Here is a 15251-nt window from a genome sequence, read left to right as displayed (position 1 = left end):
GTACTGGACGGAAGGAGGACCCAGGTATCTTGGTCTCAGCACTGTGCTCACACTGTATCACAAGCATGGCCCATGGTCTGCATGCTGGTCCCTGGATTCATGTGGAATCCTGTGGGGGCTGAGGAACAGAGAAGGGGCTCAGTCCCCACATGGCATTCCTTTTCCTCTTGATTTGGGGGATACCAAGAGCTAGGTGCCTCCTGGGCCGCTCTAAGAGCTGGTGACAGAGGGACCCCAAGCTTGTAGGGGGGAACAAGAGATACGGTAGATCATGATGAAATATGGACATGTGCACATATGCACACACATACACACACACTAACACCCCTCAGAAACCCTGGTAAACGTGTGTAGCACATGCTTGAGCCCCTGTGTGCATTCAAAGCCACACCCACCCTCGATGGACACAGGAGCAGGAGACATCCTTGTAGGGGAAGGAACATGGGTTCTGAAATAGAAAAAAAGTATTTCTTCAAAAAGTCTCTTTTCAAAGGGACTCTATTTTTGCCACCTATTGGCTATGACCTTGGTGTTTCAGGGGCCTTGGGTAAAAGATGAGGGGGTGCTGCATTCTCATTGCCAGCTCCCTGATGTTTCAACAGAAATGAAGGGAGTGTCTGGCTGACCCGAGGTCAGCTGTCCTGCTAGCTCAGCCCCGGCTGAGGACCACGGAGCAGAGCTGGCCCCGGTCTCCCACAGAGCGGTGGCAAAGCAGCAGGAAATGTGACGATGACAGACCGGCTCACGTCTTGTCCTGCCCTTGTCCTAACCTACACAAAGCATGCCCTCATCTGATGAACCTTGTGTATGCAGAGGAGTAAACAGTGACCTGTGGCTCAGCCCTTTGCAGGTGGGCCACTTGGAGCAGGCACCTGGGGGTGCTCGCCCTCTTCTGCCTGTGGCTGCTTGACCCAGGACCATGCTTCCCCCAGGCCTGTGCATCCCGGCCGCTGGCCTCCAGATGAGGGAGACACTGGCATATGCTAGCTGGGGCTCCCTACCCTCTGGGACTGGTTTCTAACCTGGACAACTGGCGTGATAATGCTAGCACCTACTTCACAGAGGCTTCAGGGACAGATGACATGTACGCAGCATCGTGTTTCCGCGCATATAGTAAGTGAGCTGCCGGCGGCTGCTGTCCATGTGGGGTGTAGCTAATGTCTAGCTAATGCCGTTGCAAGCTTCCTACGTACACATAAAACACATACTCCCAGGACTGCAAACAAGCGCATACACGCACCTCTCTCTCCGGCACGGTCACAGTCCTTGCCCCGCCGCGCGAAGCCAAGAACCCCGTGTCAGAGACAAGCCTGAGTCTCTCTGAGACATGGCTGGGGTCCAGGCCCTGGCTCAGATGTCAGGTCCCTGCATTATTGAGCTCTGGAGGCTTTGTCTCCTTCTTATCCCTGGTCCTCCCCTGTCCAGGCTCCAGCAGCAGCAGAGGAGGGAGGGGAATCCGCTCTGGCTCCCCCTGCCCATGGAGCAGGCAGCCACACCTGGGGGCCCAGGGCTCCCGTGTAGCCACAAGCAGACCTTAGCCCTGTACCACCACCTCTTTAGATGCCCTGCAGGCCCGGGCCAGCTCCAGGCTGCCCTGCAGCAGGTGAGGAAGGTGGGGCATTGCCTCCAAAGGGCAAGGCGGAGGCCTGACTCCATCCTGTCCCCCCAGGTGCAAGAGAGTCAGGCCTGTCCCTCAGGACTGGAGCTGCCCGCTGTGTTGCTGGAGATGGAGCGGAGCCGGCGGGCCCAGGAGCAGGTAGGGGCTGGCCAGGGCACATGGCAGAGGGCCGAGTGGGCACCCCTTCATGCCCCGGCACCCATTATTTTTTCAGCTCCTGTGGGACTTGGAGCTGCTGACTGGGGCAGGGCTGAGCCTCTTCTGGCCCCCCTGGGCCCAGTTCTGCGGTCTGAAGGACCAGGCCCAGTGTGTACAGAGCCGGTGCAGCAAGCCCCGCGGTAGGATGGGTGGGGGCCCTGAGCAGCTGACCAGCTGGGTGAGCGGGGGCACGGCTGAAGGCAAGGGGGTTGGTCAGTGTGACATCAGGGGGTGCTGGTGGTGAGGGAAGCAGAAGTATGGGCTTTGGACCCAGGAGCCTGGGTTCTGTCCCTGTTCTGATGCTCGCTGTGGACCGTAAGCCTGTTTCCTCAGCTACAAAATGGGGAAGACAGTAGATCTGACTGGAAGGGAGCACCAATGAACTCATCCATGTACAGGGTTTAGCACTGTGCCTGGCACACAGGACCTGCTCATTCCCTACCAGCTGCTATTACCATTCCACAGTTAGTGACTATATTGGCCAAATCAATGGAATGGTGACATCTAGAAGGCTTTAGATGTGGCTGCAGCATGGGGGGAAAGCAAGCTCAGTATTGCTCCTGAGGCCACAGGCACTGATGCCTGAGGTGCACAGACCCTTTCCTCTGGGGCTGATGGCTGGGCTGACCCCTTCTAGGAGGGAGGCTGTTATGGTGACTGGGACCTGGGACTGTGCCTCCCAGTCATGTCTCAGTTACCAATTGTCCAAGGCACTTTGGGCAGGTTGGCAGCCCTCTCGGAGAGCCTCTCCCTCAGCTGTGCAAGAGGGGGTGTTAGCAGTGACCACTAAGGAAGCATCCAGCTGACATTGTAGGTCAGGATTCCAGTCTCATCTGAAGGCTTGAATGGGCAAGAGCGATCCATTTCCTCACAAGGAGGGGAAGAGAACAGGGTCATAAGTGGGCAGGAATACCAGGAGGAGGGATGATTAGGGGTCATCTTAAAGACTACCCACCGCACTGGGGGATGATGCCCTGTGGACTAGGGCACCCTCCAACTTTCCAGAGTTCTAGGCGGTGCTCATTGCCCCAGGCTGGGGACTCTCTGAGCCAGAACCATCAGATTCCAGAGGGGTGAGTCTTTCTCCCAGGAAATTCTGTCCACTTCATATGGCCACAAAAGGCCAGGCACTGGACCCTTTTTTCCTATCTCCTTCCACAGCCTTGCCTAGCACCTCTTCCTTACACCCAAGTCTCCTCTTTGGGCTCTCACTCAGTTGCGCCCATATGATTGCCCCACAGCCCCTGGAAAGGGTGACCCCCAAATTCCAGCTCCTGGGGTTCAGTGGTGGGTGCAGGGGCTGGGAGAGGCGACCCTGGACTGGGTTTAGGCATTGGGGCCAGGAAACTGGCAGACAGGCTGCCTCCCCGCCTTCCAGAGCCCACGAGCTGCAAAAGGTGATTCTGAGGCAGGCTCTGCACTCCTGCAGGGGGCAGGTGGTAGACCCATCATCAGCCCTGGATCTGGGTGAAGCTAGGAGTGACAGAGACCCAAGGTGGGAGAGCCCTGCTATGCCTGCCGAGCCCACACCTGGTATGCCGACACCCTGGCTGGGTGGCTGGACTAGATGGGGAGGAGGGGGGAAGTCCTCATCTCAAGTGCCAGGATTTCAGTCCCCTTCTCACTCATTCTTCATCTTACACTGTTTTTTTGGGGGTGCCAAGGAGCACCCAGGGACAACAAGTAGGTCTTATTTTATGTCCCGATTCCACCTGTTTGGTACCAGCTGTCTCAGGCACTGGGTCCAGGATTCTGAAGCTAAACTGGGACTCAGGGGAGAGAGCACTGGGAATGACTGTCCATGGTGGCCCAGGGAGGAGGGGACAGAATAGCTGTGCCGGCCACCTGTTTACCCCTCGCATGCCAGGCACTGGGAACATACTGAGCAGGAGAGAGGCTTGACTCCATTACTTGGTCCCTGTCACTGAGGGGATCACAGCCTAGTGAGAGCGTGACAATAAATAGGCAATCAAAATTCCATGGGATCGATGCTGTGAACCCTGGGCCTATTAATTTATATGAAGCCGACTTTCATCTCAGATGATTTGTTAAATAAACCTAGGTAAGCCATAAGCCTCTAATTGTTCCACTGTGCATGTGAGAGAAGAGCAAAGAGCCAATGCTTGTTTTTTCTGATTGACAGACATTTTTACAAGTAAAAGATCTCTGGGGAATACAGAGATATCAGTTATAGCATTATAACTGGAGAAATAAATTATCCGGTGAGACAACAGATCAGAATTGTGAGGCAATGGGTTGGGGGTTATGTTCACTGTTCATGGCAATAATTTCTAAAGGCTTGGGAGTCTTATCAGACTCCTTTGTTCAAAAGACATGTTTGTTTGTTTTTTTTTTCACAAAAAAACATACCCACTTGGTTACCATTGTGAATATTCACACATCCATGTGGCATAAAGATGGAACATTCTTGTGAAAGTTGTCCGTTTAGGGTCTTACGAAATCAAGTTCTTTTAACCAGTTTTATGGATGCAGAGTGGCTCTCCTTCCTGCACAGCTGCAAGGGAGCAGACATTTCATTTCTTTTTTTAGATTTCTTTGGTTAATTATGAAACTCACAGTTTTTAGGCCAGGCTCCAGCCTAAAATTTCTTTTCTTGAGTTTCATTGGATTTTACTGTTAGCAACTAAGAAAGACCTAAAGAGGATTTTTCTTAATAATAGTAAAATAAGGTGCATACAGTGGGTTTCCTTGCCGGTCTAAATGGGTGTCCTCATAAGGGACTGACAAGCCTGGCCCACAGGCCCTTCCTTCCCCGTGCCAGGCAGCCCCTGGTGGTTTTGAAGATAAGGGTGTGCAGGTTCCTCTGAAGTGCTCTGACGAGGAAGAGGTGGTCGGCTGTCGGCAAGAAAATCCGACAGGCAGGCATGTGTGTGAATAAAGGTGACTGATGAGCTGTGACAGCCTTAAAGTTCACACATCAGACCGTCTCCTTCACCTGAGGCGCTGGGGACTCCCTAGGCTTCTTGGTTCCAGTTCAGGTGGATTGTGTGTGAGGGACTAGGCCATGAGCAGAGTGTTCCTGACATTGGTCTTTCTCCCTCAGGCTGCTTACAAGAGCTGAACCCTGCCACCGGCAGTAGCTTTGGGGACCCAGCACACTCTGAAGTCAAGGTGAAAGAGTCAAAGTGTCCTGGACAAGGGCCCCCTCAGACTGGCTGTGGATAGCAGGGTAGAGGCTGCCTGGGAGGAGGCTACTGGGGGGAGGTGGTGTCCCCTCCTATAGCCAGGTAAGAAGGGACCATCACAGAAGCATCTTTTTTTTTTTTTAAAGATTTTATTTATTTATTCATGACACACACACACACACAGAAGCAGAGACACGAGACACAGAGGGGAAGCAGGCTCCATGCAGGGAGCCTGACGTGGGACTTGATCCCGGGACTCCAGGATCAGGCCCTGGGCAGAAGGCTAAACCGCTGCGCCACCTGGGGATCCCCAGAGAAGCACCTTTTACATAACATAGAGTAGGCTTAAGGAGTTCAGGAGTCAGGCAAGGGCTGTGATGGAAATGAAGCCCACTGGGACAGTCACGGAGGTCTCCAGGGTCCCTCAGGGAAAGTGGCCCAGGCATGGGGGTTCCCTCGCAGGCCTGGGCCCAAATGCTCTTCTTCCTTCCCAGGACCTGGCTCAGAGGGAAGAGAGGAGACAAGCAGAACCCACAACCCAGAGGCCATTCATCGGCCTGTGGGGGAGGAAGCTGGTTCAGGGAGCCCCAAGGCCCTCAGGCCTGCCTTCCCAGGGCCTGCCAGAACCCCAACATCTCCCCCAGGGGCCAGGCTGGGGCCTGGGCCAGCAGAGAGCAGAGCTTCAGAAATTGCTGAGGATTGAGATTCTTCAGAGGCCGAGAGAGGAGGACCCTCAAGAGCAGAAAGAAGGGTGTCCCCGGGGTCAGAGAGGGGAGGCTGCCAGGGGAGAGAACAAAGACGTCCCCAAGAGACAGGGAGAGCAGAGTGGGGAGGCTACTCAGGCTCTGAGGGAGGAGGTCTCTGTGTATCCCAGGGGGGAGCCTCCTCAGAGTGAGAGGAGAGAGTGTCCTCAAGGTCACGGCGGAAACAGGCCTGAGTGTCCGGGAAAGGAGGGAAAGGAGGTCCTCCGGGAGCCGAGGAAGGAGACCCCGCAGGCCCGGGAAGTGAAGGCCCTTCAGACTTGCCCCCGCGGCCTCTCACAAGCCCGGGGGGCGGACGAGGGAGAGGTCCCCACACCGTCCCCGGAGGAAGGCGGCTCCCCGGGAATTTCGAGGGACTCCCACCGGTCCCCGGGAGAACAGAAGCCCCAGCCTGCGGGGAGGGCGGGCCCTGGCTCCGGAGAAAGGACCACCCAGCTGACGCCGGACAGAACGGACGGCCCGGGGCGAGGAGAGCGGAGGGCCGAGCCGCAGGCGGCCCCAGACCCTGGGGGCTCCGGGCGGCGGGAGCGCCCCGCAGCTCTCCCGGGACGCCCGGGGCCGGGGCGCGACCCGGAAGGAGGCCCGGGCCCGGCGGAGCAGGTGCGGGGCGGCTCCGCGAGGCTCGTGGGCGCCGTCGGGGGGCGGAGGGGCGGCGCGGAGGCTCCCGACGCCTCGAAGGCCGCGTGGCCCGGGCCCCCGGGCGCGGAGAAGGCGTCGGCGGGCGCGGGCGCGGGCGCGGGGGCGAGCGCGGCGCAGCGGGAGACGGCGCTGCAGCGGCTGCTGGAGCTGCACCGGGCGGCCGGGCGCCGGCGGCGGCAGGAGCGGGAGCAGCAGCGGCTCCGGGTGCGTAGCGGCGCCGGGCGGGCCGGGACACCAGGCGCTCCGGGGGCACAAGGGGCCGCCGGCCGCTGACAGCCGCCTCTCCCAGGTCTTGGAAGGCCTCCGCATTGCCAAGAACCGCCGCTGCCGGGTGCACCCTCTGGGGCCCCCGCCCGGCCCAGCCCGGCTCCCGCCACAGGCAAGCCTCCCGGGGGAGGGCGGCGGGGCCACCGCGATCCTGCCCGGGCGGGGGCCGGGGGCCGGGCGCTCCTGGGTCCCTTCCGAGGGCGCGCTCGCCCCGCCGCCGACTGAGGGCGCAGGGGCGCGCCTGCCCGGTGCTGCCCCCTGCGGGCTCCTTCGGGCCGCGGGCTGGGAGGCCGGGGCCTCAGGGCTCCACACCGCCCAGGAGGACGCGGCCCGGCAGCGGCGCGCCCTGCGGGAGCGGCTGCAGCAAGTGCTCCGGGAGCGGACCTGGCGGCTGCGGGCCCTCGGGGCCAGGTGAGGGGCGAGGGGGGCAGCCGATGGGGCGGTGGTGGCTCCCGCTCTCTGGCATCTGGGAGGACGGGCCGCTCTCTCCCAGGAACACCCAGAACTTCCAGCGGCTCCTGTGGCCCCCGGGCGCTGAGGAGCCTTTGCCTGGAGAGCAGCGCTCACCCCTCCCGGCCCCCTCCAGTCACTGCTGAATCCTCACGGGGTGATTAAAGAGATGGAGACCGAGGAAAAGGCGAGCCACGACCCGGCAGCAAGGGCCATCAGAGGAAGTTCCAAAAAAGGCCCAGAACTCTGCCTCAGCGCCTGGGAGGCCGGACACACAGACACACACAGCGGCTTCAGCCCCACCAGGAGGCGTGTTATTCCTTCTCCCGGTCCCCCAAGTCCCCTGGCTGGCCAACGTCAGAGAGCCAGGTCCCGAGGGTCAAGCAGCGCGAAGGCCCCATTCTTTCGGAAGAAGGATTCGATGCGGCACATCTTACAGGACACCAGTTCTTGCTTCGCTGGGGGGCCTGGGAAAAGATGTCAGAGGCCAGGAATGGATCCTGGGAAAGGAACTTGCGGAGCCCGGGAGCCCCACAAGCTGCCTGTATTGTATCCACTTGTAAGTGTGACGGAATAAAAAGTGCTCCTGAGGAACGTGGGCTGTGGGCAGACAGAGCCGACCGGGGGTCCAGACCAGCAGTGATGGCAGAACTGGCCCATCCGCCAAGTGTCATCTTTTCCCCCACCTCAGGCTCCTCCACTGCTTGCCATGGGGACGGACAGAGCCGGCCATCTCTGAAAGAGAGAGGGCCCTTCCACCTCCTGCTCTCCTGGGACTTGCTTCCTGCTTTGGGGGAAATACCTCTTTCCCTTCCCTTTAGGGCCTTGGGGAAAGTGGCGAGAATCTTTAGGCAAAATGTCAGCTGTGTTTATCCCCAGCCATCCACCGTTTGCCCAGGCCCTCAACCCTGTGGAGAAACACCCATAAGCCCCTGAGTAGTCTCACTTGCAGTCCATGACCACAAACAGTAAAGGGACACAGGATCACCCAGCAGTCCTGCAGCATTCCCGGGCACGCTCCCTTTCCTACGCCATTGAGCTCTTCATCTCCAGCTATACCACTGCCTCCCTCCTGTCCTCCCTGAGGATGATCTGGACTCTCAGCCTTGCAGATAAAGCAGACTCAGCCCAAGTGGACAGCCTTCCCACCAACACTGTCTCCCTACCGCTCTCTGTGCCCCCCTGCCTCTGTCAGATTCCAGCATCTGGAGTTTCCTGGGTGGGCTCACCCAGCCTCGGGCTTTAAGTAACATCTACATCTCCGTGGCTCCCAAACTGACATCTTCAGCTCTGACATCACTCCAGCGGGGGATCTCCGTACACAGCCACCTCACTGGCACCTCCGGCATGGCCAGGGCTCACCTGTCCTCACACGCCCTCCAGCCCTGCTCCCCTCCATCTTCCTTGTCCAGGCACCTGAGCCAAACACTTGTGCTTTCCCACAGCCTTCTTTTCCCTTCTGTCATCCCATCCATCCATAGGCTTCATTGATTCCTCTTCCAAAGCATAGCCTGAATCTACCACGGCTCTCCTGCTAATCACCCTAGCCCAAGCCATCGTCCTCTCCTGCCAAGAGAACTCAAAATAGATGCAGATCTCACTGGCCAGTTGATTCTTTCCCTGAAAAAGCCATTACTTATGGAATAGTTAGTACCCTGTCAGTATTGTTCACCTGCTTAAAACCTTCCATGGCTTCTTCTCCCACTTGGAATAAAATCCAAATTCCTCTGTCTCTTAGCTTCCAGCCTTTAGGTCCTCAGAGAGGCCTTTCTTGACAATCACGTATCCCTTGCCCATCTCCCCAATCTCTCCCTAGTCTCATCATGAAACTTTCCCTTCTCAGATGTCTCCTTTCTCTCGTGCTTATGGCCCAGATCCCCCACTAGAATGGACACCCCCACCCATGGGTCTTGTACGCCTAATGTCGACTGCATGGCCTGACTTGTGGCAAGGGCTCTGTGTCTGTGAGGTGAATAATTTCTGAGAAGTTGGGGCTCACCCAGCTGCCAGCCATATGTGAAGTTGGTGGTGATGGGGAAGAGGTAACGCATCTCTGGCATGTCCAGTTTTCGGGTGTTGAGGTAGCGGTAGCGCCCCTGGAAGTCGTGGGAGATGCCTTCATACAGCAGGGCCCGGGTGGCAGGCAGGACTGGGTACATTTCTGACCGAATAGGAGCCTCCAGGGCAGGGCTGGGGACCTTGGAAGGCAGTGCTTTGGGGGCAGGTGGAGGTAAGAGTGGGGCTTTGGGGTGCAGGGTGGGCAGTTTGAGGGGCAGGCGCGCTGTAGCCTTAGCCTTCTGCTTGGCCTTCACCATCGACCCATACTTATGATGCCATTCACAGCGCAACATCTTCTCCCTCAGATATTCCTCCTTCCAGAAGTTCTGCCGCAGCGTATCCATGCTGAGTTGGCGCGACATGGTAGCAAGGGAAGGAGCGGTACCAGGGTGGCTGCAGCTGAGGGATAAGCGATAGCAAGTAGAGTCCTTCCCACAGCAGGTGGCTGCCACAGACAGTCACCTGGCAACCAAGCCTCACCTCACACAGGGCCAGGGTTCTACTTGCCATGCCTTTAGCAGACCTCACATGCCTTGATCCAGAGGCAACCTCAGGCCAAGGCCCACCGGCTAAGGCCTTGATCTCCAAGCCTCTTGCAGGACCCAGGCTCAGTCTAGTATCACAGGCTTCTGGGTTTCCTGTGTTTCTGCTTCCGTTCCTTGGGGTCAAGTCCCTCCCCAGCCTGAGAGAATGAATTGGGGGAGCCTAGGACCTAGGCACAAGCCTCCTCCCATCCCTCCCACCAGAGCTGGTCACCGTTGATTCCAAGGATCCATCCTTGAGTTATGATCTCTTGGCACAATCTTCCTGGTCCAGCTTTTCCATGCCTATATCTTTGGCAGAACCCTTCCCAACCCTGCCAATCTAATCCCCCCAACCACCTCATCCATGCACGTCCTTTCTAGTAGCCAGTCTCAATTTGGAGAGAAACGGGAATGTTGCTTTAATTTAACATGAACAGAGACACTGTGTAACAGCACAGGGAAGATGTAGTGGAGAGAAGATACTCAGGCTTCCTGTTCCCTAACCAGCCTTGACTTTAATGGCAAAGCCCCAGCAATCTGGAAGCACCTCACCTAGCCTCTCAGTGGGTTGGGAAGGGGCAGGGGGCTGGGAAATCAGAGACGGGCTGAAGGCAAGCCTGGGGAAAGGCTGCATGGCTATGGGGAGGGCTCTAGCGCAGGTCCTCGGCCGTGAACATGCCCCTGGCCCTGCGCAGGATGGAGTCCTTGGTGGCATCATAGGGGTGCTCCTTGGACGGAATCTCTAGAACGGCTGGAATGGAGCGCTGGTGGGCGTCGAGCGCATGCCGCACCATCTCTGCGATGTATTGGTTGATGAGGATAATGCCGATGTCATCCCGGTTTAGAAACTGCCTGTTGGGAGAAATGAGAAGAGATTCTCACTCTGAGGTGCTGAGGCTGGGCTGCAGAGGAGAAGGGGCTTGACCCAGAGACTGCAGAGCACAAAGGCAAAAGTTGCTAGCTACATTCTCTTTCTAACCAGGATCACCTTCATTTAAAAATCTAAGGGCCCAGGACGCCTGGGTGGCTCAGCGGTTTAGTGCCTGCCTGCCTTCAGCCCAGGCGTGATCCTGGAGTCCTGGGATCGAGTCCCCCATCGGGCTCCCGCATGGAGCCTGCTTCTCTCTTTCTCTGCCTGTGTCTCTGCCTCTGTGTGTGTGTGTGTGTGTGTGTGTGTGTGTGTCTCATAAGTGAATAAAATCTTAAAAGAAAAAAAAAATCTAAGGGCCCTCTAGCTGTCTTCTGCCTCCCCTGCCTGAAAGGCTCCCAAGTGAACTGGTGCTGAAGACTAGTGCACATGCTGGTGCATTCTTCTGTATGCTTCATTTGTGTAAAAAAAAAAAAAAGAGAGAGAGAGAGAATAAGAATGTCTGTCCCTTTGTGTGTACATAAAGAAAAAGCAGAAAAGTAAATAAGCAATTAATTGCTCACAGGGGTGGAGGAGGGAGGTAACGAAGTGGAAAAAGAGGAGGGTGGGAGTGAGGGGTGGGAGTGAGACTTGTCCGTGTATACCTTTTAAATATTAATTTACAAGCTACATGAATAACTTTTAAAGGAAAGCTTTTTTTTTTAAAGAGGGCTGATGAGACCATTAAAAGGTCTATGCTGAAGACGTTGGGGAATGGATCATAGGGGAAGTTTCGCATGAGTCAAGAATACAACACAGGAGGAGGAAAATCACACTTTCCCCAGACAGAGAACCTACCACTGGGATCTCCCTTCCTTATGACCACCCACACGTTAGTTAAGTAAAATATTAAAAACTATTTTAACTGAGCGCTTGCTCTGTGCCAGGCACTAGGGCAGGTTAGACTTGATGATCTCTGGGTCCCTTTGGATGGAAACATGAAAAATTCCTGGAGTAAAACCTACCCTCCTCCCAAGACAACTTGGGTCACTTTACCAGAATGCCTAGAGATCAGGCCGGTTCAGGGCCAATCATACCCCCGGCAGCAGGAACCAGTCTCAGCCCGCAGCTCAGGACTGGACTGTGTAGGGGAAACAAGTGAGAGTAGTTTGTCCCTGAGATTGGGTAACAGCCTCCTTCAGGATGGGGCGGGAAAACAAAGGGGGCTAGCATTCTCAATTCAAGTCACCAGGACACCTCCTGGTTTAAGGGGCATGCCTGCATTCATACTATGAAGCTATCGCTCTTGACCCAGGGTAAGAAATCAGGAACTTCAAATGCAAGGTCTTAGCAGAAAGTAGCAGGATATAGTCCTAATACTCTGCCTGCGGTGCTCAGGACAATAGGAAATTCTAAGAGTTGAGGGAACTGCACAAGCAGTGTGAACCTGGCTTAAGAGAGTTAGGTCTGGGTTCAAATCCCCCCTCTCTCTCTTCCAAAGGATGTGACCTCTCTGAGCTTTAGTTTTCCTACTTGCAAATGGGAATAATAGCCTCTACTTTACAAGGCAGTTGTGAGCCTCTAAGGGACATAACAATACAAGAAAGCCCGACCCCACTGCCTAGGTATTCGATAAGTGTGTGGGTCGCTTAGCGCTAACAAGGCGGGGAGCCTGCTCTACGGGGCGAACAGGGGCGGAGCTGAGATAGGACCCTGGGGCAGATTGGGGCCGAGGGGCGGCGCCCATCTCCAGATCTTTTCCCCTTTCCTGACACAGAGTCATGTGAGGGATGAGCTCGTGAACCTGACATAGCTCAGGTTCCCCCAAGCCCCAAAAGAGAACTTGGAGCATAGAGGCCTCCTCCGGAAGGGCGACTGGACCGACTTCCTTGACCCCAGACATCGGGGTCTGGAAGCCCGGCGCCGACCCCGCTGACCCCCGTGGCTCCCACCCGAGGCAGAGGGTCCCATTCAGGCCTCGCGGGCTACCGTACCGGAAAGTGTCTTCGATCTCATTGATGGTTGTATCCTTCTCCACCACCAGGAAATTAGGGTGGCGGTTCTTGTTAAGCTCCCCTATGCCGCCCAGCAGGAAGCCAGTCACGGTGTCTTCGTCTCCGATCACCGCAATTAGCTTCCCCCTACCCGCCATTCTCGCAGGCAGGTAGAGCTCCGCGGCGACGGCCCTTAGACGACGAAGCCCCTCCCCCGCAGCGCACCGCCTTTTCGGCCGCGCCTCCGCCCTTTACACATGCGCAGTTCACCACTCCGCCTTCCGGGACATGCGCATCAATAGTAAAACGTCTTAATCTGAATACGCCTGCGCAATAATGAGGGGCCCCGAACCTGGGGACTACGATTCCCAGAAGCGCGCGCGGCACCACAGGTTCACGCAAGCGCGTTCCGTCGCTCGTTCAATAAACCCGATGCGCGCACTGCTGATAGATACCGAGCCCCCAGAAGAGGAGGCGCGGTTTCTGTCCTTGAAGGCAAGGTCCGGGTCTGTATCGTGTATTTAACTATGGCACACAGTTAACAACTAGTACGTATTTGTTGAGTATATAAAATATTGGACAAGTTAATGGTGACACTGACTAGTGAGGTAGGGATTCAAGTGAACAGGCAATTAATTACAGAGCAGTGTGGTAATTGCTAAAATGTGAGCCGTACGTGGAAGCATCCACTGAAGGGATAACCAACCCACTTGGGGGGACGGTGTGCGCAAAGAAGATCCCCCGAAGGATTTAGGAGATAGAAGTAAGGACAAGAGGGTGTTACACCCCGGGCAGGAGGAACAGCATATGCAAAGGCTCAGTGACATAGCATAAGTCCCCTCAAGCAAAGTTAAAGAATCTGGAACAAATTATTCTGAGGACAAATTATCCTGAAGTCTTTGGAAAATGATATTGTGAGATACATGTTTTAGAGATAAGCGCTGTAGCGGTGCTGTGTGCAGAGGCAAGACTGCAGAAGGAGGGATCCCTGGGCGGCTCAGCGGTTTAGTGCTGCCTTCGGCCCAGGGTGTGATCCTGGAGTCCTGGGATCGAGTCCCACGTCAGGCTCCCTGCATGGAGCCTGCTTGCCCCTCTGCCTGTGTCTCTGCCTCTCTGTGTGTCTTTCATGAATAAATAAATAAAATCTTAAAAAAAAAAAAAGACTGCAGAAGGATACCGTTTTGGTAAGAGATAATGGTGGTCAGAACTCAGGTTGTGGGAATGGGAATGTGGAGAAGGAGATGGAGTCAAGAGATATTTAGGGACAGAATGGACAAAACTGGTATTCAGATTGAATGTTTGGGAAGTAAGGTAGAGACCTAGCTGACTCCCAGGTTTCTGGCCATTGCAACTAGGTGGATAGCACTAACACGTCTGAGTGAGCTAGCCGTATTTCACCTAGTGTGAAATATGGACTGAAAGGTCCACCCTTTCCTCCTCTATTTTTAGCAAACAGGCATACTGGTGTTCAGCATATGGTTTGTGAGTTTAGAGTGCTTGAGACATCCAGATGGTCTCGTCTAGTGGGTATTTGTATGAGACGTTTGGGATTTGGGCACACCTGGTTTGAATCTTGGCCCAAAAGTCATACTTAGAGGTATGATTTTGGATTTATCATCAAAATTCTCAAGGCTTCAAGTTCTTCAGATAGTAGTATCCCTACCCACTTGATAGGGCTGTAAGGTTTAAGGGAGATAGAGTCCATAAATGCTCAATACCTAGGGCCATTCTACAGTTGTGGAAGAGCAGCTGGGCTGGACATCTATGGACACACAGATGGAAAGCAGATGATGCTGAGGAGGTGGCCAGCAAGCCATCCAGGAAAGTGCTCACACCTAGAGTGAGTGGGGAGGGAGGGCAGAGAATGAAGACGGGTGCGTGTAGAAGCACCTGGTTTAGTGCCTGGCACAGAACTAGCCCATAATGCTCACAAGTGGTTGGGTACTTAAGAGAATGGATCTTGCCTTCAGTGATTTTATCAGGTGAAGAGCTGGGCACATTTATACACTCATTCATTCAACCAGTGTTTATCAAATGTGGCCATGAGAAGCCTGAAGATCCATGATTGATAAGACATGATTTCTGTCTGCAAGGAGCTCAATGAAGGATGGGGAGGAGGGCAAACATAAGAGAGGCCCTGGAGAGAGGTCTTAAGGGGGCAGGATTCCAAGCAAAGAGGGGGAAAGGGAAGAAGAAATTTAAAGAAGAGTGAGGAGGCAGATAGGCTACTGAGTAAACCAGGTGAGGAGAGTGGTCTTCTCTGACCTACCCACCAATATGTGCTGAAATGTCCAGGAGCAGGTCTACAGTTGGCGGGGGAGGGGGGTGTCAATTTACTGAAATCCTTTTTGGCCCTGCTGTGTCTACTGAATTATCCATTTACTCGCTTGTCACAGCTGTCTATATTAGACCTTCCAGGGTCAGGGAGCTACAAAGTCACAGATCAGTGTAGTAATGCAAAGATGTGCCCTGGGGAAGTTTCAGAGCTGGGGGCAGGGGTAGATCAAGGGGGCCAGGAAGAAGAGGAGGGTGGAAAGGCAAAGCATGGGTGCCCAGGAATCTCAGAGCTGTAAAGAGGGGTCAAAATGGAGGGTGTGGTGGGGAGTAGGCACACTGACTCAGGACTTCTTGTGTCAGCAGGTGGGGGAAGATGGTGTGCGAACTTAGAGGCCTTGTTAAGAGGAGTAGACATTAGCCTGGAATAGGAGGGAGCTGCAGAGGGGACCGGACACAGAGAGGGCCAGATTCC

General features: G+C 55.4%; 2 protein-coding genes across 3 annotated transcripts; both read right to left on the bottom strand.

Moving 5' to 3' along the window:
* Positions 1-6537: 6537 nt before the first annotated feature.
* Positions 6538-9925, bottom strand: SPMIP1 (sperm microtubule inner protein 1). Of its 2 annotated transcripts, none has more exons than XM_077857287.1 (2): positions 9079-9925; positions 6538-7814 (listed from the first exon to the last, which is right to left on the bottom strand). In XM_077857287.1, the coding sequence occupies exons 1-2, from the start codon at positions 9497-9499 to the stop codon at positions 7750-7752; spliced, it is 486 nt and encodes a 161-aa protein (XP_077713413.1). In that variant the 5' UTR covers positions 9500-9925; the 3' UTR covers positions 6538-7749. The 2 variants fall into 2 exon arrangements, with proteins under 2 accessions (XP_077713413.1, XP_077713412.1); XM_077857286.1 differs by having other exon boundaries at positions 6553-7546; positions 9079-9912.
* Positions 9926-10055: 130 nt separating this feature from the next.
* ATP6V1F (ATPase H+ transporting V1 subunit F) lies at positions 10056-12772 on the bottom strand. The gene is made up of 2 exons (XM_077857288.1): positions 12503-12772; positions 10056-10513 (listed from the first exon to the last, which is right to left on the bottom strand). The coding sequence occupies exons 1-2, from the start codon at positions 12658-12660 to the stop codon at positions 10312-10314; spliced, it is 360 nt and encodes a 119-aa protein (XP_077713414.1). The 5' UTR covers positions 12661-12772; the 3' UTR covers positions 10056-10311.
* Positions 12773-15251: the final 2479 nt, after the last annotated feature.

The sequence above is a fragment of the Canis aureus genome, chromosome 18 (assembly GCF_053574225.1).
Source record: "Canis aureus isolate CA01 chromosome 18, VMU_Caureus_v.1.0, whole genome shotgun sequence".
In the NCBI taxonomy this organism is placed as follows: Eukaryota; Metazoa; Chordata; class Mammalia; order Carnivora; family Canidae; genus Canis; species Canis aureus.
Note: the sequence above shows the minus strand (reverse complement) of the source record. Positions and strands in the feature narration are given on the sequence as shown.